Raw genomic sequence first — 25034 nt, forward strand, 5'->3', positions numbered from 1 at the left:
GCTAACAGTAAAATAACCATGGATGCCCCACTGTGAATGATCACATACTGACACAAATATACATCTTAAATATGGCTATCCTGATGACTAGGAAACAGTTTGCAACTACTCCTTCAATGTAGTATATTGAAGTGTTTTAATTTCAAAAATCATTATATTTAATTATATGATAAAAGCATATCTAAAAAAATCCTTGAATTTTTAAGAAATATTTTATTGGTATGCAATATTCCACTACTATAAAAAGATCGCTTTATTAAAATTTGAATCTGTCTAAATGATTATTTTGGACAGTGCCGAAATAGTATAATTTTGACTAGATTAACATATCATATATTAAACAGTGTCAGTGACAAACAACATCTAGTCACACGCAATATAACAGAAAATAAAAATGCCCCTTTATCATGTTTGATAGTTCATTTATTTAACCAATGAACTCTTGACCCAGGTAATACTATGTGAGTGAACTGCATTGATGTTTCATAGTACTGAGCAGAGTCTTAATCATTATGCATAAAAATTTTCAGCTCTGAAGAAATCATAAGGATGAGTGGAAGATAGGCTATGGTCAGGAATCCTCCATTTTTCTGTTAGTATCACACTTTTTGAGCTCTACCAATATAGTTTTATTCAAATTTTACAAACAGATCACTTAGCAATGGCAACAACTTTTGCAGTAATTCCAACTACTATTTTAATACTGTTTTAGCATCAATATATTTTTGTCTTCTTGATCTTATCCTTTTGTCAATTTTGTTATTTCAAGTTCTCCAAAGAACAAAAGTCTCAATGTCTAATATTCTTGGGAACACTAAGTGAATAACCAGGTTGCTGAAAGATTACTATTAACCAAGTTATGGAAATTTCTGCCACTTCTCAGACTACCATTTTTGCACCAATTGGCATCTTACTAGTGAGAAGCCAGACATTATTTGAAGAAAGAATTCTAATGACCAACAACAATAAACTGAAAGCAATCACAATTATATTGTGCTGGGCAAAATTTCAAATTCCAAAGCTCCAGGCTGAATTGGCAATTCCAGCAAAAGTATTGAGGGGGGGGAACATAACCTAAAAGATATGGTGATATATAAATTAAAAAAACAAGGATAAAAAGAATGCTTTTGAATATGACTTAAATGGAAATACCAAGTGGCTTTTAATGGCTTAAGTGGAAATACCAAGATTATGAAAACTGAAAGTAAAGAAAGAAGAGTAATTTATATTACTCAAGCGTTCCTGGAACAAGTAGAAATTTTTAACATTTATATCTATAGAACAATGTTTTGGACAAATGTCAGGACATGCCATCTACTGTCCATGCATTTTCTGAATTTGTAATTAATATTTAAAGCTTTAGGCAAGTTACCTAAATAACAACTCAAATGGATTATTGACATTATTGAGAATGTTAAAATATAAAAGAGTTGGTATATGGCACTAAATTAGAATATGTGCAGATTTCACTTTATGGTAATATAGGGTGGTTGGCATGAATACTTTCTGAGAAAAGGCTCAGATATTTATGCAGACATATTTCTGCATGACTGGCCTGATCTTGTTGCTCCTGATGAATAATGGCACACGTGCATTCATATTTCCTTTTGATATTTCCATTCCATTTTATAACATAGCTCTCTAGCTGAAATATGTAACTAATCCTTGATTAATACTTTATTTCAGTATGTGATTTCTATATTATTTTACCACAGTACTTTATAGTTGAGCTCTAAATAGTTAATAGATAAAGATTATCCAAAATTTTTTTATTACACACATACACACGTATTTACATCCTTTTTTGTGTTATCAGGGAGTACTAATTGATGCATGTACATTGGAAAAAGATTCTGGATTATTGCAGCAGGTGAGATCTGCATTTTTTAAAAATATTTTTAAAATTAGATGTTTTTCATTTTGTTTCTGTAAAATTTGCTATCTTTTACTATAATAAGTTTGCAAAGCAAAGTTTATATTAAAATTGATCTCACTCTCTCATAAGAAGCATCTTCCCCATCACAAATTGCTTCAATGTCTTACATCCTAATAACTAACCATATTGCACCATTGTGTATGTCTGTACAAGTGTGTAGTCATGGGCTGATTTATCTTCGGAGTGCTAAAAACCTGGAATAACTCGTCGGAAAGATATTACCCTCCTTCCATCTGAGATTGGCTAACCCGATTGAAGAAACCTTTAGAAATTCTCCAGTCTATTACAGGACTTGAACCCAGACCTTTCCAAATGAGTGACAAATGGCGAAACTGCTACACTGTCACAGAGGACTGGTTTTATGATAAGCATAATCCTGTGATATCTAGAAAATAATGATTCTTTTATTAAATATAATGTCCTCGACTTACATGATTAATTAATTTCAGCGATTTCCACACAAATTGAAAAACCGCGTAAGTTGAATAGTCCTTAAATATGATCTATTTTTAATTGTATATTCATTCGAAAGGAAAATTCAAGCAAATCAACTTCTATTTATGAAAACTTTGTGGACATAAAACTTTATTCAATATCTTGTCCAGTACATACTCGTACATAAATATAAAAACATATCTAATTTAGCTGAAAATACCCATTCTATAATAATCGTTTAATATCTGGACTTTAAAATCATTCAAACTCTGGACATTTTAATGGTGTCTTGAAGTACTTGTCCTATGATGTCTGCACTGTAGCTCTTTTTTTAGAGAGAGAGAGAGAGAGAGAGAGAGAGAGAGAGAGAGAGAGAGATAATCTTTAATGCCCTTCACGGCCAAAAAGCCAGGGGTTTTCATCGTAAATCAGTTTGTAGCACGCAGTTCCATCATGCTCTGCTCCAATCACTTTTTCAAACCATTTGGTGTCTAGATCCTGAGCTTTTAAGCCAGCTAGTCCTTCATCGATCATTTTAAAACATTTTTCCATTTCCTTAGTATCAAACGTTTTGATGATTCAACTTCTTGTACGCCCTCCGAAACCTCGTCTTCATTTTTATGGTCATCAAGCTCCATTAAATCTTCATTGCTTAATTCCTTTCTATGACTTTGCAGCAATTCAATAAAGTCATTTTCCTCTAAATTTAATTCCAGTGTTCTGGTCATTTCTACAAGCTCTCTAATTACATCTTCATTTTCTTTGCTTCCCAAAGCATCTTGAACAAACTGGGGTGAGTTTCTTCCAGACAGCATTCATGGTTGATACTGTAATTTCACTCCAGGCAGCATCAGTGTTTTTAACAGCTTTATAAATGTCGAATTCTTTCCAGAACTGCTTCAATGATGATCTGGCATTCTGTCTGTCTAAATGTTTCTAAATAATACTTTTTGAATGTCTGTATTAGACCCTGATCTGTGAGTTGAATGAGGGAAGTTGTATTTGCAGGCAAAAATATAACTTTTATGTTTTCGTGAAAGTCGCACATAATTGTTGGGTGACCAGGCGCATTATCAACCAGCAGTAATATCTTAAATGGTAGGTTGTTTTCTTGGCAATATTTTTTAACCTCTAGCACAAAATGATGGAGAAACTAGTCCCGAAAAATTTCTTGTGTCACCCATGCTTTTTGATTGGACTTCCACACAACAAGTAGCAATGCCCTTGAAATATTTTTGAAAATCCGAGGGATTTTCGCTATGCTAAATTAACAGTGGTTTTATTTTGCAACCTCCAGCAGCATTTTCACCAAAAGGTTAATCTGTCCTTTGATACCTTAAATCCTGGCATAGTTTTTTTCTTCTTGCAATATGTAAGAACGATCTGGCATTTTTTTCCAAAATATACCAGTCTCGTCTACACTGAAGACCTGTTGTGGTAGGTAATCTTCGTTTTTGATGATTTCTGCCAAAGTCTTGGGGAACTCTGTAGCTGCTACTATGTCTGTGCTAGCAGCCTCACCTGTAACTTTGATGTTTTTGCATGTGCACCAGCTTTCTACTGAACGGCAACAGTTATGCAAATCGCCACAGGCTGTTTTGTTTGATTTTGTGGTTGTAATCTTTAGAAATAGTGTTGGTCCTTAAGTTTTGCACACCAGTATATTTTTGCTTATATAAGTACAAAGCAGTAGCACTAAAAATAAAAAGGACATTTTGTATCCATATCTACTATTTATCCTAAGACCATCTACACTTTTTCTACCAGAAAATCTCAATACAATTTCTCATCCAATTCATAATGTAATGTCTACTATATGATGAAAGGTATTCAGACACATACACAAGTAGTTGCAAAAAGGACTTTTTATTCAAAAACTTAATACTTTTTACCTTCTGGTAAGTGTAGAATGGAATTCAGTTCCTTTCCTCTTGCAAAGCAGCTGCCCCAGATGACTTGAAAGAAGGATGTTTTGGCCACATCCTAATCCACCACTCCAGTTTATTCCACAGGTGTTCAGTGAAATTGAAGTTCGGTCTCTGAATCATCAAGACCAACTCTTTTGACAACATTGTCCACAAGCCAGTCCTGCATGACTCTCACTGTATGACATGGAGTATTGCTGTGCTGATACCAATATGGCCCATTTCCATGGTACTATCACAGTGTGCCAGTATATGCCATACTGCAAGGGTTGGCAACCTTTTTGAGTGAAGAGGCATTTTTGATCTAATTATAAAAAAGAGAGAATCTGAAGAGCCACACTTCAGCTCAAGCAGGTAGGAGGGTGTGGAGTTTTTTAAAAAATGGAATAAAGTGGGAAGGTGTTTTATTAAATATATACATATATTTTGAAATATTATTTATTAATATTTCTAATTAATGTGACTTTTGCTGCTGAACTTCTTAAGCGAGTCTCTCAGCATTGGGGAAGTATGTCGTAATTTTCATCTTTAAGCATGCTGAGAGACTCGCATTGTTCAGACGGTTTCTTGATTTATTTTTAATATAGTTCATGTTCGAAAATATTTGCCCACAGAAATTTGTCGAACCGAAAACTGAGAAGTCCAAACGCAAATACAGTCGAACTTCCCTATAACGAATTCTATAAATCCAGCGAAAAAATTCGTTATAGAGAAATTTCGTTATACAGAGAATATCTTTTTTATTAGAAATTGTTATTTAATTAGAAAATGAAAATGAATCTACATTTATTTTTAATGTATTTTATTTCAAAAACACTTATTTAAATTACGCTTACACAATTTTCGCCAGTATCACAAATTAAAAAAAATCCGTAATTTTCGTTTGCACAGTACAATTAAAAAATGTCTGATTCTCAAAGAAAACCTCACATTTGTTCGGAGCATTAAAAACATTATCAGGAACATTTTCACAAAACTGTAGACCCATACGAACCGTTTTAAAAGCGTTAATCATTTCTTCACGAGTTGGCTTTTCTACGGGTTGTTCTGATGTGTCTTCAGCGTCATCGTTAATTTCTTCGTGATCATGGTCGTGTCTAACACTGTTCAGCAGTATTTCATCTTCATTTGGATGTTCTGTTGTAGTCAGGTCTTGATCTACATAAACATAACTATCCAGTGTTATTTCATTTTCGATGTTTCCGGACGATTCTAATATTTTCCAGTTGTGAAAGGGGCAGTTCATCTTGTTCATCCAGTTGATATTCGACTTCTGCATTCAATGCCAATCCCGCTTTCGAAAAACAATTTTGAATAGTGTATTCAGTGACATCGTTTGTCCAAACTTTTGCCAGTTCAGAGATGCAATCTCTAAGGTTAATTGTAACTTCCAAGTTTCTATTTTCTGATAACGCATTGACAATCTTCATTATTATTCTCTTTCGATAATGAAATTTAAAATTTTTAATTATGCCTTGGTCCATTGGCTGGAGTTTTGACGTCACGTTTGGTGGTAAAAACAATAACTTCACACTTTTAAGTTTGGCAGAAATACTGGCAGGATGTGCTGGACAGTTGTCAGTTACCAACACGATTTTCCTTTTTTCTTTTGTTATACGCTTGTCTAGTTTTAATATCCAGTCTTCAAAGATATCACTGGTCATCCATGCTTTTTTATTAAAGGTGTAGTCAACTTCCAAAGATTTTGTGCCTCTAAAACATCTTGGGTTTTTTGATTTTCCGATTACTAAAAGTCTTAATTTTTCACTTCCTGTCATATTTACTCCAACTAGCACAGTGATTCTTTCTTTGCTTTGTTTTCCGCCAAAACATTTATCATCTTTAAAAGCAAGAGTTCTATTCGGTAAACATTTAAAGAATAAACCCATTTCGTTAGCATTAAAAACATCCTTAGGTTCATATTCTTCCAAAATCTTCTTTAAGGTATTGTTCCTCCAACTGTTGCAATCTTCTTCACTTACATTAACACTTTCTCCACAAATAACCTTTTCCACAATTCTGTGGCGCTTCTTAAATTTATCTAGCCACCCAGTGCTCGCATTAAATTCTGTATGTCCCGGGGACTGTGCAAATTTCAGAGCTTGTTGCTTAATTATTGGACCCGATATTGGTATATTCTTTTCACGTATCATTTGCACCCATTTTAGAACAGCTTTATCAACATCTTCGTATATACACAACTTAATTCGCTTCTTGTCTGCTGCTCCTTCAATTGCATTTAAAATTGATTCTCGATTTTTTAAAATCGTAGATAAGCTGCTTGCAGGTATGCCATATTTCTCCGCAATATCTTTTTTCTTAAAACTCTGGTCAATATCATGAAGAATCTTTACTTTATCATTAATACTTAAACATTTTCTCTTCGACATTTTTTCCCCAAATGTAAAAATCACTGGACTGTAGCTCTTGCCGATACATACACCGCAAACTTCGCTGCGCTGGCCATATAGTGAATTGTTAGTACAGGTACCGCCTACTCAATGACGTTTGCTTGCTAATTCAACAGTATCACGTGACTTTTCCTATCAATCACTTTGAAGAAATATACGACTTTCATTCATATATAAAATTTACGGTTAATGTATGCTGTATGTTACTTTTCAAAAAAATAAAAAAATAAAAAATACAAGAGCATATAGCCTATGTGATTGATGACAAATTGTTCTAAAAGAACTAAATAAAAAAAAAATTTTTTTCATGAAAACCATCTACTAGGAGTCCAGTTAGATGAGAACGGACATATCATATAATGATTGACAGGAAGGTCACGTGGTACGGTTGAGGTGAGAAGCGAATGTCACTCAGTAAGCGTTCGTTACTAAAAATCGACTATGGCATCATTCTATGTATTGCCGCCGCAGCACGCTAAAGGCTTACCGCAGCGAATTTCGTTTTCCCCTGAGCCAACATCAATTTACATATCTATCCTATTTATTGTAAAGTTCATGACCACTTTTAAGAAAACCCATTTGGTTTTATAACTGTAACAAAAATGAAACAAAGACCTTCCTACGGGCGTCAATGACCACAAATATTCACTAAAAGAATGATTAATTCCAGATGCTAATGCGTAATTTTGGAGGGAAGGAGGTCGTATATTTTTAAAAATTCGTTATAGAGAGACTAACACTTCGCTAAATGGGGTTAATTTTACATGTAATTTCGTTTCAAGGTGCAATGTTTTGCGAAAAAATTCGTAATATAGAGAAATTCGTTAAATAGAAGTTCGTAATAGAGAAGTTCCACTGTATTTTCAAATTTATATAAGTGCCTGGTAAGCTACACCACACATTGAACACAATTTGGTCTTGCTTTTTCAACTCATCTATTGGCATCCATTTATGTAGAATTGCAAGGCTTTTGCCTCTCCAAATGCTCAATTTCAGTTTTAAGGCATTTTAGTCTTGCACTCCACATGTCCTTGATTTTTAAGTCCTCTAACTCCATTTCAAACTTTGCTTCATGTGGGCTAAAAGTTAAAGAGCCGCTGCAGCTTGTGAGCCACAGGTTGTCGATCCCTGCCATACTGTTTTGGTCAAATATACTGTGATTTTATATATTTGACAAAAACATCCAACTAGGTCATGGATTTATGATTATGATTTCAGACACTAAGTCCCCATGCCATTCAGACTCCCTCCACCAGACTTCATAGTTGCGATGATAGACACTAACAAGACGTACTCTCTGGGTAACCTCCATACCCAAATATGTCCATTAGAATGAAATGTTGTTTAGTGAGATTTGTCACTCCACACCATCTTTCGCTGTTCTGGAACAGTGGCAGAAGGTGCTGTGGGACTCAGTCAGAATTTGAAATATCATGGTATTTTTAACAATGAGAAACAATCCTGGTGTTCTTGGACTAGTGTTTCATGAATGTTGGTATTGTTTCACATTGGTGACCATGATATGATATTGAGCTTATTTGCAGCTGCCCTACTAATGAACCCAAGACAATTTAGCTCCATATGAATAAGCCCTATGTGACAGCATGGTGATTTCACCACTTGTTATTCATTTGGAGAGATCTGTGTTGGAATCCTGTTGAAGAGTGAGGAATTTTTATGGCCTCTTCGAGTGAGGCTATAGTTGGATGGTTTTGGGCTAAGGGACTCCTCCTGAGTGTTTTTCCTGGGTTTTTCAGCCCACATACCATGCAAAACTACCTGTAGGCACACATTTGTACATAATACATATAGTACAATATGGCCTTAGGTTAATGTGTTATATAAATAACAACCTGCAGATGATTGACATTGATGGATAATCCCATAGCCTCTTAGGCCTGCTCTGTGCTGTTTTCAACAGATGACAATGTGTTAGTAACGAACCTTTTTTATGGTTCTTTGAACATGTTTTGTGTGGCTGTCTAGACCTTTTTCAGAATTATCATTTATAGTCCACTATCTGGAATAACATCTGGCACAGGGGAATTTGGGAAGTTTAAATGAATCACAGTTGCTCTCATAGTCAGATTGGTGGTGGACAGATGCAGCATCCAACCACCATCTCATGTTGAAAGTGTGAGTTCTGATCCACACCCCATACTGGCTTTTAACAATCCTGCTGTTGCACAGGCAGACCTACGACATTAACAAACACCTTCTTTCCCTTCCTTATTCAAGTAAAATTCATCTTCACTAAAAAATTCCTTCCACCAACTAGTTAGTTGGTAACTTTTTGATGGAAGTGTTTCTTCTCCCTTATCACACACACATTAATTTTCAGCTGCTTGCACTTTTGCAAATTTTTATGTGAGCATTGTTCTTCCAAATTGACACTTATAATTCTTTCAGTTTCTTTTAAACTTATTAGAATGTCATAGGGAATCAGACTATAAATTTACAGCTTAGATCTAAACTTTCTGAACATCATGATATTTTACTTCTTATTCATTCTCTCTACTTCTATTTTCAGCAGATAGGTCTTGTTTATCATTCCCCAAGTTGTACAGTACCATAGTAATCTAGGTTAAACAACATTTGATGTTTGAGATTAATAGTTTTTTTGTTTTTTTTAAATAGTTTTAAATTGTTTTCAAACTAAATGGATTTTATTAGCTCATCCAACTTTTGTGTCCAGATATACAAAAAAAAAAATTCTGTGTATGTCATTAAAAGTTTATTTTGTTTTTAGGGTTGTGATATGACAGGAGGTATATATCTCAAGATTTCTAACACTTCTGCTTTCCTACAATACTTACTGGTGAGTCTAATAAAGTTAGTGAGATTTTTATTACATAAATACAGATTATAATAAGGTACAGTAAACCTCCACTATTCGCGGGGTTTACGTTCCTGAGAAATACCGAAAACGCGAATACTGAGTTATGGCTCCCATAGTAATAAAGGGGTTCCGTTCCAAAGTATGAAATATATAAGAAAAACTAGTCTAAAATTTTGTCTATGTATGTATGTATTATATGTACCTTCATAATATGACTATGTACATAGACAGTACATAGTGAAATGCAAACATAAGGCATCAAAATGAAAATAAGAAACAATTTAATATTAAATGTAATATTTATTAGAAATTTCAAGCAAATCTTTTAATCCAGCGCATTTGCTGTAGCTAAAAAACTTATCCCACCAGTGCTATCACCAATTTTGCTAAAGTGTTGATAAAGGTGTTTTGCCTTTTCATGAATATTGAGTGAACTCAAGGGAATTTTATTTTGAGTTCAGTCTTCTATCCACAGATTTAAAGCCTTTTCCATTTTTTCTATTTAACATCATGAGTTACAGAGCAAATTTTTGAAACAATTAGTGCGTTTTCACGGACACTACGGTGGATTTTTTCTTCCGCTTTCTTGATTGATCGTACCGTTGACTTATTGATTTTATAATGTTTTGCCACTGACGAGACACTTTCACCATTAGAAATTTTGTCTAATAACTCAATTTTACTCGTTAATGTCATCACCTTCTTTGATCTTTTCACAATTCCCTTGTTATTCGTAGCCATATTTTTGTAGGGGTTAGAAAAGAATTTGTCCACAATAAAGTCACTTTCTACCGTTAATACACTCGAAAAAGTCTGTTTACACTAACACACTGCAAAACGGTAGATTTTTCACTTTTGTAAACATATCCATTTATAAATTTATTCAATTTATAAGCATATAAATTAAAAGCAAACGAAACCTTCCATGACAAGCGCATAGCACATACTGAACAAGGATTAGCGAGAAACATCCACGCTCGCGATTTTGTCACCCCTCCTCCCCCACCCACTGATCGCTGTTTTGACCGGGAAAGATGATTTTAGCCACGCCCATGTTTTTTATGGCGGAAAATGTTCACGGCGATTTAAAATTCACATTTTTTTAGGTTTCATTTTATATTAAATCAGCAACCGCGAATATGTGAAACCATGAATACAGATACTGCGAATAGCAGGGGTTTACTGTACTTTCAAACTCTTTCATATTTTCATCTGTTTTTGCTTGTTGATAACAATCCAAAACATTCTTCCATGAAGTTTGTTTCCTTCAGTTCTTGAAAATCACTCGAATGTTTGTATTTGTGATAAAACTTCTACTTGAAATGCTATTATTAATGTTGTCTTTCTGAAACTGTTTTGCCAAGCATGAAAAAAAAAACATAATGCAAACTTTTTTTCTTTGAATTGTTTGTTTCAAAAAAAATCACAGGACATTGTGTTTATCTCCAAAACTCGGAGATAATATTCAATACTGAAAAAAATAAAAATAAATATATATAAATTGAATCGAAATCATTGCTCAGACCAGAGCAGCAAAGCAAAAGGCTCACGCTAATGAGAGTGCAGTGGCTCAGGGAAGAACTGAGGGGGGGGGGGGGCAGTTGCCCTCTGAATCACAGCCTTTTAAAATGCACTACTTGTTTGATGTTTGTGGAGCAATCAGGAGCAAGACATGATATTGCCAAGAGGAATATCATGTCATAGGACATGATATTCCTCTTGGCAATATCATGTGTGTCTTTGTGTATGTGTGCGATGTAAGGAGTGTGAGGAAATCGGGGCGACAAACTCAGCGTTGTTATGGGCCTATATGAGAGCTTGAAGGACATGGTGGATGCCCTCGAAGATCTAAATTGAGGGGACCCATCAAGCTCTCAGCTGCCCACATCAACGCCAGAGCTTGCACTTGATCATCACACAACACAGCGGCAACCCCAAGGCAGAATGCGCTGGTCCCACAGGAACTCGTAGTTGTCGGTGACTCTATTGTCAGGGAAACGGAGAACATATTTTGTAAAAATGATAGGTGGAACAGGACCAGAGTATGTCTGCCATGGGCAAAGGTTGATGACATTGTAGAGCAGATATCTTTTAAGGGCACAAAAGGTGATATTGTTGTACATGTTGGCACTAATGATATTAAGAGTAAGGGACCGGTGGAATTACTTAACAAATACAGGTCACTGTTGAAAAAAAAACCATGAATTAGGGTTGAATTTGAATGTGTCTGCAATTCTGCCCAGACACAATAGGAAGGAGTATATGATGAGAGCCTTGTTGATCAGTTCAGCGAGAGATTGTGAGAGATTGTGCAAGGCTCAAGGGGTAGATTTTTTTCAGTCCTGTTCTGTGCTTGCTAAAAGGAGAGACGGCTTCTAAAGGGATGAGATACACTTAAATAGAAAGGGTGCAAGAATATTTGCTGGTGCTATCGAGACAGTTTTAGTTGGGTCGGAAAACTGCTAGCTTGCAGGGGGAATCAGGGACTGATAGATTAACAGTAGCCGCTGGCAGAGGTGAAAGCAATTCTTGCACTGCTTCTATTGGAATGAGCAGCAGCCTGGAAAATAAGATGCAGGATATTTCAGAGACTGCTGGGAATCATTGGGGGGGCGCCTCCGTAGCCAGGTGGGAAGGAGCAGCAGTGCGTAGCACACGCTTCTTGATTAGACCAGGGTTCGAGCCCATCACCACCAAATACAGAGGATGCGGAAAGGTCAGGGAATGACCACCGCATATCCCCGAGCACTATGGCCTTAGTTGCTAATGCTCCTAAAAACCAAATAACAACAACAATCATTGGGGTACAAGTAAACACATGGGTTGTGTTAGGGTAGCTAAGAAAAAGAACAGATGCATGTATACTTGCGTGTACACCAATGCTAGGAGTTTAGTAAATAAATTTGATGAATTTGAGGTATTGCTCAAAACATCAAAGGCAGATATTGTTGGGATTTCAGAGATGTGTTGTCACACGGATATAAGGAATGCAGAACTGGAATTTGGGGAGTACAATGTCTACAGAAAGGATAGACAGGATAGGAAGGGAGGAGGGGTTATGCTATTAGTTAAGAAACACATAAAATCCAAGGAAGTGAAGCCAGTCGACATCGCTGGACAGTGCAGTGTCGAATAAGTTGGGTGTGACATAAGCATTGGTAGATCAAAATTGAGAGTAAGAGTGTGCTATAGGCCTAATGACTCCTGATGAGTATAATAAGAAACTGTACAGGGAAATAGAGTGGGCCAGTAAATCAGAGAGTCTTATAATGGGGGATTTTAATTTCCCAGATATTGACTGGAATTTGTGGGTTGGTCACTTACACACTAGTAAGGCTTTTGTGGATTTATTGGATGATTGTTTTCTACATCAGCATGTTCACATCTGACTGCACAATTATTCCCAGGTGTTTTTCATTTTCTACCACCTTAAGTGTAGTACCACACAATTGGTACATTTCTCTGTGGTTACTTTTACCCATATGCAGTACTTTGCATTTGTCAAGGTTAAACTTCAATTGCCACTTATTAGCCCATCTGCCTAAATTATCTAGATCCTGTTGCAGTAGCACACTGCCATTACTGTCATTAACAACCCTGCCAACCTTTCTATCATCTGCAAACTTCAACACTAAGCCTGATATACCTTCATCAATATCATTGATAAATGTACAAAACAACAGAGGACCCAACACCGAACCCCGTGGGACTCCACTAATAACATTAGTCCACGAAGAGCAGCACCCATTAATTACCACCCTCTGTCTTCTCCCACTCAACCATCCTTTTATCCATTGTGGCAACTTATCCTTAATACAATTCTGCTCCAATTTGTACAATAGTCTTCCATACACAACAGTGTCAAAAGCTTTCCTGAAATCCAAATATATGATATCAAAATTATTTTTTGCATCCAGTTCTTTTATAACCACATCATAATATCCTATCAAATTTGTCAGACAAGACTTTCCCTTAACAAACCCATGCTGTGTCTGAATTATTGCTGCAGTCTTGTCTAGATGATCCTGCAATGCATCTTTAACCAGTGACTGCATTATTTTACCCAGAACAGAAGTTAAACTAACTGGTCTGTAATTACTCGTGTCACCCTTCAATCCCCCTTTGTGAATTGGGGATACATTTGCACATCTCCAGTCCATGGGGACCTCCCCTGAGTCCAAGGATGCTCTCATAATTATGGCTAAGGGTTTGCTTAGTTGCTTTGCCGCCTGCTTTAATATAACTGGATAGATCCCATCCACTCCAGGGGCCTTTCCTATGTTTAACTTCAACAATTTCTCCTCCACTTAGCTCTCAATTATTACAAAATCATTAAGCACCCTGCTACAATTTGATAACCTTCTACCATTTTCAAACCTTAATAACTCCTCATGTGTGAATGTAGATGCAAAATACTCATTCAGTTTGTTTGCTATCTGAGCAGGATCATCAACAGTCGAACTATCGATATCAAGTGGACCAATCAGATTCCTTCCCTTCCTTTTAGAGTTTATGTGATGCAGCAAGGTTTGGTTTTAAATTACACAGCTCAGCTGGAAAAAGCAAGCAATACAGAAGTTCATGAAAAATTATGATCATAGTTGCTTAACATAGGGCAAAACATGCCCTATGTTAAGCAATCACTGCCACCTGTCTGGATAGTGGGCACCATGCACGATGGGTCCATGGATTCATGTTGCTTGAACCACACACACGAAGGTGTAGGTCGGCATGTTGCACAAGATATTTGGACTTGTCCGACCAGCACACTCGTTTCCACTCCTCCAGTGTCCAACCAGTATGTTGTTGAGACACTACAGCATTTGCTGTCAGTGATCATCAGTGAGGATAGGGTGTCTCTTGGTTCATTTGCTGTGGAACCCTATATGTCTGAGTGTACAGTGCATTGTCATTTGAGATATTGTTCTTGTATTCCCATATTATGTTGCGGTGTTAACTGTTACACAGTGACCTGCAATTGAACCTGTACAACACAATTCACCCTTTGCTCACGATGGATATCCACCTTGCATCATCCTTTATAGTTCTGTCAGTGGGCGGTGGTTTGATCCATTCAACACCATTCTTTGTACACCTTAACCGCAGTGGACTGTGAGCAACCGGCAAGACATGCCATTTCCAATATGGAAGCATCTGATGCACAAGCTTCCCCAGTAATGCTCCTTTGAAACTTCTTGATGTCTTTACTACATCCTATAACTGCTACTTTTTCACTTTAACTTGCACAACCAGATGCAAATTACTACTGCTGTAGTGTAGGAAACTGTTAGCTATGCAGCAAGAGCTGTGCTGAGACATTCTAGTACCTGAGGCAAGAATGAAAAATTGCACCCTCCCCTAAAATATTAAAAAAAAAATTTTTATTAAAAAAATGACTTATTTAAAATACATTTCTGGTATAGGTTTTAATAAAAATAAAAGGATGACAAAAAATAAAATAACAAAAAAATTAAAAATGAAAGGATGACAAAAAAAAATAATAAAAACTGTTTAAAGTGATTTTTATTCTCATAAGCAGTATTTATGATAAATATATAACAGATTTCTTTGTGTCATTCATATCAAAAATAATAACAATAGTATTATAATACTTGAAACAGATGTTCCATTAAAAATACCACAAATTAGAATAATTTTAATTATAAATAAACAATATTTCTTTAAGAAATTAACAATAATATATTACAGACATACACATAGCTCTTATATGTACCGATTACAGTTTTAATTTGCGAGCTTTGAGTGACGAAAAGTCAATAATTTTGTCTAAATTTATTTGATTACATATGATCCTCTCAATTGATAAAATGGCTATATCAGATAATTTTTCTTGGCTTAATGTTGACTGTAAATAGTTTTTAATCAATTTCAGCTTGCTGAAACCTCTTTCACATGATGCAACTGTCACTGGAATCGTTAAATGTATTCTTAATGCTACTTTCAGGTTGTGAAAAGATTCTAACAGTTAATATTCGTGAATAATTTATCTTACAAAAGCAAGATGATAAATGGATTGGAATAATCAAAACATAAAATCGAGAACATTGGCAATTATTTAATCATTCTTTCGGCACCTCTTTCAGCTTTTAACCTGAAGCAAGAGCCTCGTTTGCCTCACCCTTGGCATGGCTCTGTATGCAGTATGATCCATTACGGATGGGGATGATCATAATTCAGTGATCACTGATTGTAAGGGACTAATGCACCATAGAATTGTGTATGACAAGGTAAATGACTACAAAAATATACTTTTTTTTTTTTTTTTTTTTTCTGTTTATACTCCGGCACGACAACCAAGTCAGTGGAGTTTACAATAAATCATCAATACAAATATTTATCGTATTTAGTAGTCACAGGCTTGAACCCCGGTCCACTCAAGGAACGCGTGCTATGCACTCTCGCTCCTGACCACTGGGCTACGTCAGGCCTAAAAATTTCTGTTTATACTCCGGTACGACAACCAAGTCAGCAGAGTTTACAATAAATCGTCAATACAAATATTTATCGTATTTAGTAGTCACGGGCTTGAACCCCGGTCTACTCAAGGAACGCGTGCTAAGCACTCTCGCTCCTGACCACTGGGCTACGTCATGTCATACCTGGCTGTAAAAGATTTTTACTATTCATAACTTTTGGGAAGTGGTTCATATTTCCATTTTTTTTTCCCTTTTTTTTTTTAAGACATCCACAACAAGTAGATTAATGTACAAGCACTGACTTTCATGCAGCACAATATCATTAAACTGATCTACTAAAAGAAAGTTTCAGATTTTAGATGTAGGGCATTCATTTTAAGTGGTGTGCATTCTCCTTAGCATGTTTTCTTGTCATTTTGTAGTGGGTTTTCCTTCCTGATGAAAAAACAAGAAATGAAATGATTCTCCCTGCCAGAGTACATGTTGATTACAGAGCAGCTTGCTTTTGTCATAGAAATTTGATTGAAATTGGTTATGTGTGTTCAGTTTGTCTTTCTAGTAAGTATTGCTACTTTAAATTCAGATGAAAGTGTTTCCCCTCGCCTCCCCATTTAACACATGCTGATCTCTATTTTTTTTTTTTTTTTTTGTTTCTTTTTCAGTTTTCTGTTCCTTTAGTCCTATCTGTTCTACATGCCAGTGAGTATATTTTTATCAATTAGCATTTATTTAAATATTGTAAATTTTGTTTTTATAGCTGATAAAATAATAGTACAGTGTGTATTGAAGTTCTTATATACAGGGTGTCTCAAAAATACATGGCCTAACTTCAGGAATGAGTTCCTCATATGTAGAGAATAAAAATATTTTATATCAACATAGTTCCAGAAATGCTTGGTTCCTGAGTTATTAACCGGAATGTCTTATCTCCCGTAGGTGATTTCCTTCATTACAAGGTACTGACAGAATCTGATAGTTTTCCATTCCGACCATGTACTCAAATCAGGAGCAAGTGGATATGCACTTTATGTACGGTTTGGTGGACGGCAATGCTCTGGAGGCTCATTGTTTTTACCACGAAAGGTTCCCAGAACAAAGATGTCCAAACAGGAAAACGTTTGAAGGTATCCATCACCATAGCCTTTGTGAACATGGGACCTTTACACCTTGCGCTGCTGACAGAGGACGACCAAGTTCTATGACTCCTGAAATAGAGGAGGAGGAGATTTTGGATGTTGTGCATGCCACTCCTGGAATCAGTACACATAGAATAGCAATGCAACTGGCTGTTCAACGTTCGACTATTTGGAGGGTGTTGCGAGAACACCAACTGTATCCTTACCATCTGCAACGGGTACAGGCCTTGTCACCAGCAGATTACCCTGCGTGAATAATGTTCTGCCAGTGGTTCTTGCAGCAGTGTGGTACAACTCGTCACTTTCCTGCCTTAGTGATATTCACAGATGAAGCACAGTTCACACGAGACGGAATCCAAAACTTTCACAATCAGCATGTATGGGCTGAGGAAAACCCACATGTAATTCTTCCATCACATCACCAACAACAGTACAGCCTCAACATCTGGGCAGGTGCTTTTGGTGATAAGGTATTTGGGCTCCATGTACTTCCAAACAAACTCACAGGGCAGGCATACAGAAACTTTCTGGAAAACAACATGCCTGATTTCTTGGACGACATGCCATTGATCATTTGTCAACAAGCACACTTCATGCACGATGGCGCATGAATCGAAGGTTTCCTGGTCGGTGGATACGTAGAGGTGGACTAACTGCCTGGCCTCCACGCTCATGATTTAAATCCACTAGGTTTCTTCTTGTGGGGCCATTTAAAGTCATTGGTGTATTCGGCTCCGGTAGCTGATGTGGAAACTCTTCGCAATCGAATTGTGGCAGGTTGTCTCACAACCTGCCACAACTTTGGAAATAAAAAAAAAATCATAAGGTGCAAGGTCAAGGCCGTAGGGTGGCTGAGAGAACATTTGACATTAATTCTGGCTGAAGTATTTAATGACAGTATTGAGGTCTTGCATTGTTGTGAGGCAGCATCCACCCACTTACATGCAGTTGTCATTTGCGATGAATATAATACTACAAAGCATGCGGTACAGTTCTGTAACAGTCGTATGATGTGGCACAACATGCTGGTAAACTATTCCTTGAATGTCAAAAAAAAAAGAGATTAACCTTTCCAGCAGAAGCCACAACTCTTGTCTCTTTTTCAGTGTTGCCGATGGAATAGACTTCCAAATGGAGCTTTTTTGCTTACTCTCTGGATCAAAATGATGAATCCATATCTCTTGTGCCATTATCAACTTGTGCAGAACCTCACCATCTTCAGTAACTATCTGTTGCACCTCCTGACAAATCTCCGTGCGAACCTGCTGTTGCTTGGGTGTGAGTAGTTTTGGAAACAGCTTGCACAAACACGTGTCATATGCAAATGGTTATGGAGAATACTGTGTATGCTTCCTACCGATATTCTCAATATAACCCCAGGGGCTTATATCTGGTGAGTATTGGCTTGGCACACCCAGGGTCCTGAGCTGGATATCATCATTCTTCTCTTTCTTGGTGATTCCCTTCTACTTTTGACTCTGACTCTCTCTCTTAGCGTAACTTGGGGAATTTTTTTTTGGCTGGTGCAGCATAAGCCTTAGGCTTCCTTGCACCATGCAGCTAATAATAATAATAATAATAATAATCTCTGCCTGTCACCTTACTGTTATGCCTTACGAGTATCTTTTCTCACAATTATAGAAGCAGGGTTTATGGTTTTTGTGGTGACAGCAGTGGTTGGAGCTCCAGGACTGCAAATTTTTTGTAACTCAATCAAGTCCATTTTTAAATATTCTAAACTTCCTACAAACATTCTAAACCACCATCTATGGAAGCTTAAATTCACCATAAGCCTCTTTTAACATAACTTGCACTTAAGCTGATGTTTTCTTGATATGGAAACAAAATTTGAGAGCAGCATACCATTCCTTGTGTATCACATCCACTTTTATGTAGGCAAAACTGAACAGCCATAAACTTCACCTACCACCAAGATCACATCATGTGTGTGAGCTGAATCACATACAACTGCACAGTTGCTATGTAGTAGTAATGGCATGTGATGCAAGAAAGCAAGTGTATGAACTTATGCAGCATCAGCCAAAAAAAAAAAAAAAAAAAATCCCCACCATTCCCTCCAAATGCCTGTCCAGTTCCTCCTTAAATTTATTTAACCTATCAACTTCCACAATGACAGATGGAAGTTTGTTCCAGCAATTAACCACCCGTTGGCTAAAGGCAATTTCCGCACATCTATTCTACATCTGTCTTTTCTTAATTTGAATTTATGCCCCCTTAGGTTCGTAATCTGAACAAGTGGAAGGATCCTATCAGAATTCAGCGTGCTCAACCCATTCAAGGCCTTATACACCTCAATCAGATCACCGCGCAGGTGCTTAGTCTCCAGCCACTGCAATTTGCAGAACTTAAGCCTCTCTTGGTAAGAGGAGCCCTTCATTCCCCTCATCAATCTTGTTGTCCTTCTCTGTACACCTCAAGCAAATCTACATCTTTCCTAAAATGAAGCCTCCAGACCTGTACACAGTACTCAAGGTGGGGCCTGACCATTGCCTTATACAGAGGGACAATCACCTCCTTTTCCCTGCTAGCAAAATTCTTATATATCATTGACAAAACCCCATGACCTGCCCTGGCAGCCTATCTGCATTGCTTAGAATACTTTATATCTGACTGCACAATTACTCCCAGGTCTTTTTCATTTTCTACCACCTTATGTGTAGTACCACACAGTTGGTACATTTCTCTGGGGTTACTTCTACCCATATGCAGTACTTTGCATTTGTCAAGGTTAAACTTCAGTTGCTACTTTTAGCCCATCTGCCCAAATTTTCTACATCCTGTTTCAGTAGCACACTGCCATTACTGTCATTAACAACCCTGCCAACCTTTCTATCATATGCAAACTTTGACACTAAGCCTGATATACCTTCAACAATATCATTGATAAATATACAAAACAACAGTGGGCCCAACACCGAACCCTGTGGGACTCCACTAATAACATTAGTCTATGAAGAGCTGCACCCATTGATTACCACCCTCTGTCTTCTCCCACTCAACCATCCTTTTATCCATTGTAGCAACTTACCCTTAATACCATTCTGCTCCAATTTGTACAATAGTCTTCGATGCGCAACAATGTCAAAAGCTTTCCTGAAATCCAAATATATGATATGAAAATTTTTTGCATCCAGTTCCTTTGTAACCACATCATAATATCCTATCAAATTTGTCAGGCAAGACTTTCCCTTAACAAACCCATGCTGTCTGAATTATTGCTGCAGTCTTGTCTAGATGATCCTGCAGTGCAACTTTAACCAGTGACTCCATTATTTTACCTGGAACAGAAGTTAAACTAACTGGTCTGTAATTACTCATGTCATCCTTCTATCCCCCTTTGTGAATTGGGGATACATTTGCACATCTCCAGTCCGTGGAGACCTCCCCCTGAGTCCAAGGATGCTCTCATAATTATGGCTAAGGGTTTGCTTAGTTATTTTGCCGCCTCCTTTAATATAACTGGATAGATCCCATCCACCCCAGGTTCCTTTCTTATGTTTAACTTCAACAATTTCTCCTCCACTTTGCTCTCAGTTATTACAAAATCATTAAGCACCCTGCTACAATTTGATAACTTTCTGCCAATTTCAACCCTTAATAACTCCTCATGTGTGAATGTAGATGCAAAATACTCATTCAGTTTGTTTGCTATCTGAGCAGAATCATCAACAGTCAAACCACCGATATCAAGTGGACCAATCAGATTCCTTCCCTTCCTTTTAGAGTTTATGTGATGCAGCAAGGTTTGGTTTTAAATTACACAGCTCAGCTGGAAAAAGCAAGCAATACAGAAGTTCATGAAAAATTATGATCATTATTTATTGAACAGTCCTTGAAAATTACAATTACAAATATAAAAAGAAACTTAAATGAACCTCTCGAAACAAAACATTTCAAGTAGATGTTCGAAGTGAACCCCATATTGTTCATTACAACATTCAGCACAATGAATACAACATTCCCTGGTATGTGTTATCATTTCAGGAATATTCTTAATGGTTTCAGCAGCTTTCACAGTGCAACTTCTCAGTTCATCTTGAATGGTTGTTTGTTTGTTATTTGGTTTTATAGGAGTATTAGCAACTAAGGCCATATTGCTCCGGGATAGCCTGTGGTCAGTCCCTGACCTTTCCGCATCCTCCGTATTTGGTGGTGACGGGCTCAAACCCCGGTCTAATCAAGAAGCGTGTGCCAAGCACTGCTGCTCCTTCCCACCTGGCTATGGAGGCGCCTATCTTGAATGGTAATATGCATATAATAAACTATGGATTTCATGTCACTCCCACAGAAATTGATCTAAGATTGAGTGATTTTGGTTTGGTGGCTATTGTGAATAATCTATTGGTTATTGAACTCTGCATTTAAAGAGTCAGAATCATCATGGAAAAAGGGGCTCGTGCATAAACTACCTATAGTTCTAACATAAGCCTTCCAATAATTCTTGCAAATTGTTTTGTAGAAAATATAGGTATGCCATTCTTGAAAGCCTTTCTGGTAAAAAAATAAGGACCAATAAGATTGTCCCCAAGAACACCACACTAAATATTAAAGGAAAAGGTATGTTGATAATGACAAAAGTTTCTGTGTTTATTTATGTCTTGTAACAACAGTTACAAGTTGTACCCCTTTGATACAAGCGAGTATCAAAAAGTGCGTACTCTGACCTAGATAAAACATCAGTAGGAAGATGCTGTTTTTATTATAAGTTGTCTACATATTCAGTTACTAATGTGTGAAATTTCATTCCCGTAGGTGATCGTACACCAGAGGTGGCACCTGGAATCTGAGGAAGGATGCTATGATTGACAAAGTAGAGTATCGAGTAGTGATCAAGTTCCTGCATTTGCAGGGCAAGAAGTCTCAGGAAATTGATGAAAAAATGATGGACAGAATTGTCCATCCTATGACACTGTAAAAAAGTGGAAACGGGAGTTTCAGTGCAGTCGTACAAGTTTCTTTGACAAGCCAAAAGAAGAAAGGCCATCAACATCCACAGACAGTGAGACGGTTGCAAAGGTTGAGCAGCTGGTGCTGAGTGACAGACATGTGACAAAATATTTCATCCCAAATGCAGTGGGAATTAGTTATGGGTCTGCCCACAGCATGGAACAAAGGGTTGCTCTTACAAAGAAAGGCTTAAGGTTTGCAAATTGCAGTGTCTGGAGATTAGGCACCTGCAAGGCGATCTGATTGAGGTGTATAAGTCCTTGAATGGTTTGAGCATGCTCAATACTGATAGGATTCTTCCTCTTGCTCAGAATAATTTCCCGATTTCAAATCAAGTAAAGACAGTTGTAGGATTTCAAATCAAGTAAAGACAGTTGTAGGATAGATGTGCAGAAGTTTGCCTTTAGCCAGCAGGTGGTTAATTGCTGGAACAAACTTCCATCTGTCATTGTAGAAGTTGATAGCTTAAATAGATTCAAAGCAGAACTAGACAAACATTTGGAGCAAGTGGATGGGTGAAATGAGAATAGTTTTTTTTTTTTTTTGGCTGATGCTGTATAAGCTTGCTTTCTTTCATCATATGCCTTTAGTAATGCTAATGCTAATTTTACATGACCATCTACACATGTCTAAGGTCTTCGCACGATGGGTTCCAAGATTGCTGACCCCTTTTTAGAACCAATGTTGAATGCAATGTTCTCGCCAACTGTTGGATTTGTGTAATGCGGATGTTGAGAACTTTTTTGATTGGTTGGTGATAAATGACGAATGCTGGGTGTACAGCAACATACACCCAGCATTCGTATGATCTAGAGACTAAAGACATGTCAAAGTAGTAGAAGCACGCCTCCTCCCCACCTCCCAAAAAGACAAAGACCACTCCATCTGCAAAGAAGGTGATGTTGTCTGTGTTTTTGGATGGAAAAAAGGTAATCCTGACAGATTACCTACCTCGTGGTTCCATACTTACTGGAGAATACTACAGAAATCTTTTGAAAAATTTTGCGATGCTTTGAAGGTGAAAAGGCGAGGAATGTTAACCAAAGGTGTCTGTCTTCTGTCAGACAATGCACCAGCTCACACGGCCGTTGCTACCACCAACTTTGTTGCCCAGTGTGGCTTCGAACTACTGCAGCACCCACCCTATTCTCCTGACCTACCACCACCATCAGACTTGTTTCAAGAAATGAAGAAATCATTGCGTGAAAACACTTTGATTCGTGTCTGGAAGTCATCAATGAAGTGGAATCGTGGTTTCAAGCAAAAAGTGTGGACTTCTATGATCAAGGTATTAAACAACTGATCCATAGATGGGAGAAATGTATCACTATACATGGAGAGTACATAGAAAAAGATTAAAGGTCCTGTGATGTTTCACCTTTCTAGGGCTATTATTTCTGGTTAAGGGTACAAACTTTTTGATACCCCCCCCCCCTCGTATAATGGAGGCAAATTGCTGCTATGGATAAAGGGGTGGTTGAGGGGGAGAAGACAGAGAGTGGTAATCAATGGACACTGCTCATCGTGGACTAATGTTATTAGTGGAGTCCCTCAGGGCTCAGTGTTGGGTCCATTATTGTTTTCTGTATTTATAAATGATATTGATGATGGTATATCAAGCTTAATGTCCAAGTTTGCAGACGATACAAAGGTTGGCAGGGTTGTCAAGGACACTACTGACACTATGCTGCTGCAACAGGATCTGGAAAGGTTGAGCAGATGGGCTGAGAGGTGGCAAATGAAGTTTAACATTGACAAATGTAAAGTACTACACATGGGAAACAGCAACCCCAGAGCAATGTATCAACTCTGTGGTACTACACTGACAGTGGTAGAGAATGAAAGGGACTTGGGGGTGGTTGTGCAGGCAGATATGAAGTTCTCTGAGCAGTGCAGACGGGCTGCAAGAGTAGCTCATGGAGTATTGTCAATGATATACAGGAATTTTTCCAGCAGGGATAAGGAGGTGATTATTCCCTTGTATAAGGCAATGGTCAGGCCACACCTAGAGTACTGAATACAGGTCTGGAGGCCTCATTTCAAGAAGGATGTAGAGCTGCTGGAACGAGTACAGAGAAGGGCAACAAGATTAGTGAATGGAACAAAGGGGTGCTCTTACGAAGAAAGGCTTACGTTTTGCAAATTACAGTGTCTGGAGACTTGGCACCAACGAGGTGATCTGATAGAGGTGTATAAAGCCTTGAATGGTTTAAGCATGCTCAATGCTGATGGGATTCTTCCTCTAGCTCAGAAAAATCACCTGAGAGGGCATAAATTCAAATTGAGGAAAGACAGATGTAGGATAGACGTGCGGAAATTTGCCTTTAGTCAGCGGGTGGTTGGTTGGTGGAACAGACTTCCATCCCTTGTGGTGGAGGTTGATAGCCTAAATAAGTTTAAGGCTCAGCTGGACAGGTATTTTGAACGAACAGAGGGGTGAAGTGGAAGTGGGTTTTTTTTTGGCTGATGCTGCATAAGCTTGCTTTCTTGCATCAAATGCCTCTACTAATGCTAATGCTAATAATGTCTGTTGGAACATGCTAACCAGTTGCTTGTGTCTATGCTGATGTAAAATTTTGTTTATTCTTGATGGCTCTTGATTTATTGCAATGTATAATTTTATATTTTCATATAACTGAGAAATAAACAATAGAACCTTCTGATGTTCAATAAACATTAGAATTACGTGTTTCTTAAAAGATCCATTTCAATCTCTCTCTCTCTTTCAAGTTCCAGCTGGATAGTTGTATTCATTGTGATGTAAAGTTACATCAATTTGTACGGAACGCTGTTTTATCTAGAACATAAAAGTATTTGATAGGTTCAAAAATGTTAATTATAGGCAAGAAATAATGTTTTTTTTGCAGGAGTTAGCAATTTCTTCCTTTAAAATTACACTTCTATTTTTCTGATAATAAAAAAATTGTTTTTGCTTAGTATGAAAAAA

The 25034-nt window shown here is 37.2% G+C and overlaps 1 protein-coding gene across 1 annotated transcript in view; it reads left to right on the forward strand.

Moving 5' to 3' along the window:
• Positions 1-25034, forward strand: part of Tfb4 (transcription factor B4) — a 108728-nt gene that overhangs the window by 83169 nt on the left and 525 nt on the right. The window contains exons 8-11 of the mRNA XM_090384226.1: positions 1817-1870; positions 9457-9525; positions 16406-16541; positions 16646-16682. Of these exons, the coding sequence (XP_090240352.1) occupies positions 1817-1870; positions 9457-9525; positions 16406-16541; positions 16646-16682 (296 nt within the window). The remainder of the gene's footprint in view (positions 1-1816; positions 1871-9456; positions 9526-16405; positions 16542-16645; positions 16683-25034) is intronic.

Source organism: Mastigoproctus giganteus, chromosome 1 (assembly GCF_048544385.1).
Source record: "Mastigoproctus giganteus isolate SK-2022 chromosome 1, ASM4854438v1, whole genome shotgun sequence".
NCBI classification, from domain to species: domain Eukaryota; kingdom Metazoa; phylum Arthropoda; class Arachnida; order Uropygi; family Thelyphonidae; genus Mastigoproctus; species Mastigoproctus giganteus.